Raw genomic sequence first — 1,762 nt, forward strand, 5'->3', positions numbered from 1 at the left:
CCCCCCCCACCAAATTTTGGGCCTTTTGCCTAGAGTAGATAAGTTTTATTAAGAATGAGAAGCAAAGTCTGCCTGAGTGTGAAGAGATGTGAAAGAGACATAATTCTTACAAAAACTATAAACCACTCAGATTTACATTTGTAGTTGAGAACACATGATTTTTTTTTTTTTGCCTATATGTGCATTCTTTCCTGTTTGTCATCTATGCTTGTTAGTGTGTGTGTGTGTGTGTGTTTGCATGCGTGCATGCATCAAATTTTGGAAATAGAAATATTAACAAGTAATAAAAAAAAAAATCAAACATTCTTTTATCTTTCAGTAATCGGGAAATTCAGTTTTTTGAAATATCTTCGTTCCATCCTTATTGCCAAATCAGTAACTTTGAGAGTATTCCACTAAGACTCGACTACGCGTATGTTATCTTCTTTTTATTTTTATAAATGTTTAGCTATTTTAATGGGCTGATTCTGTTGAACAAAGTACATAATTGAATGTAAACTGAAGATTTAAATTCAGTTTTTCACTGATATGTAGCTGTATCACAGGGGGGCATAGAGTTAAGGAATATATGTATGTGAATGTGTATGAGTGTACATGTTTATATGTGTGCATATGTATGCACACAGGTACATGCATATGATGTATAGACATGTATATATATGTATGTGTATGTGTGTATATATATATATATATACATACACACACACACATATATACAGGGTATGATAGTTAAATTGTTGCTAGTTTATAGTTTTAATTTTGCACATGTGCATTGTTTGTTTTTGATTTTGTCAATGACACAGTATAGTAGGGTCAGTTGGGCACTGTCTGTGAAGAAAACAGCACCATGATGCAATTCACTCTGTCAGAAATTTGGAAACGACATGTTGTACTGGTTGGCATTCACGCCGGCAGCTCTAATTCGAACATTTCAGATTGTTTGAGTATCAATCTGAGGACAGTGCAGAGGATTCAGAAAGAGTTGGATGAGTTTAATAATGGTTGCGAAGGTACGGCATCATTCTCATAAGAAAGAACTCCTGAATTTGTTGGTTGGATCCAGGCCATGATTGACAACGATCCCTCCAAGTCAATCAGGTCCATCACCAGGGACATGGGAGTGTCTGAGTTTCTTATCAGGCAGGTAACGCATGAAGACATTCAGTATTCTTCATACAAAATGAGAAAGGGCCAATTTTTATCCGAAGCCATCAAGGACAAGAGGAAAGACTGTGCTACAAATCTTCTGAACAAATTCAAGCATCCCCTCCAACCGAACATGCTTTCCTTTTTCTCAAACAAGAAAAATTACTGCCAGGATCAGATGATGAACTCACAGAACAACTGCTAGCTTGCTGTGTACCCAAAACATGTACCGAGAGTGATAGAAATCAAACATCCAGTCAACATCATGGTGTTTGGAGTGATCATTATTGATGGCAACGTTAAGCTTCCATTCATCTTCCCACACGGCCTCACACTCAACACAGAGGCCTATATCAAGTGCCTGGAGGATGTAGTGTTATCTTGGGTCAAGAGGGTGGCTGCTGGAAGACCCTATGTCAGGCAACAGGACTCTGCACCATGCCATATAAGCAGGGGAACCCAGTCATGGCTGTCAGACAATTTCTGCAACCACATCATCCCTAACATCTGGCCACATAACTCACCAGATTGCAACCCCCTTGATTATTATGTGTGGAGAGTAGTTGAGTGAGAGACCAACAAAACTCCTTGTAACACCAAAGACAAACTGAAGGCA

At 38.4% G+C, this 1,762-nt stretch overlaps 1 protein-coding gene across 1 annotated transcript in view; it reads left to right on the forward strand.

Annotated features, from left to right (window-relative positions):
* Positions 1-1,762, forward strand: part of LOC106876902 (WD repeat-containing protein 49) — a 66,856-nt gene that overhangs the window by 18,504 nt on the left and 46,590 nt on the right. Inside the window, exon 6 of the mRNA XM_014925654.2 lies at positions 320-412. Coding sequence (XP_014781140.1) covers positions 320-412 — 93 coding nt within the window. The remainder of the gene's footprint in view (positions 1-319; positions 413-1,762) is intronic.

Source organism: Octopus bimaculoides, chromosome 16 (assembly GCF_001194135.2).
Source record: "Octopus bimaculoides isolate UCB-OBI-ISO-001 chromosome 16, ASM119413v2, whole genome shotgun sequence".
In the NCBI taxonomy this organism is placed as follows: Eukaryota; Metazoa; Mollusca; class Cephalopoda; order Octopoda; family Octopodidae; genus Octopus; species Octopus bimaculoides.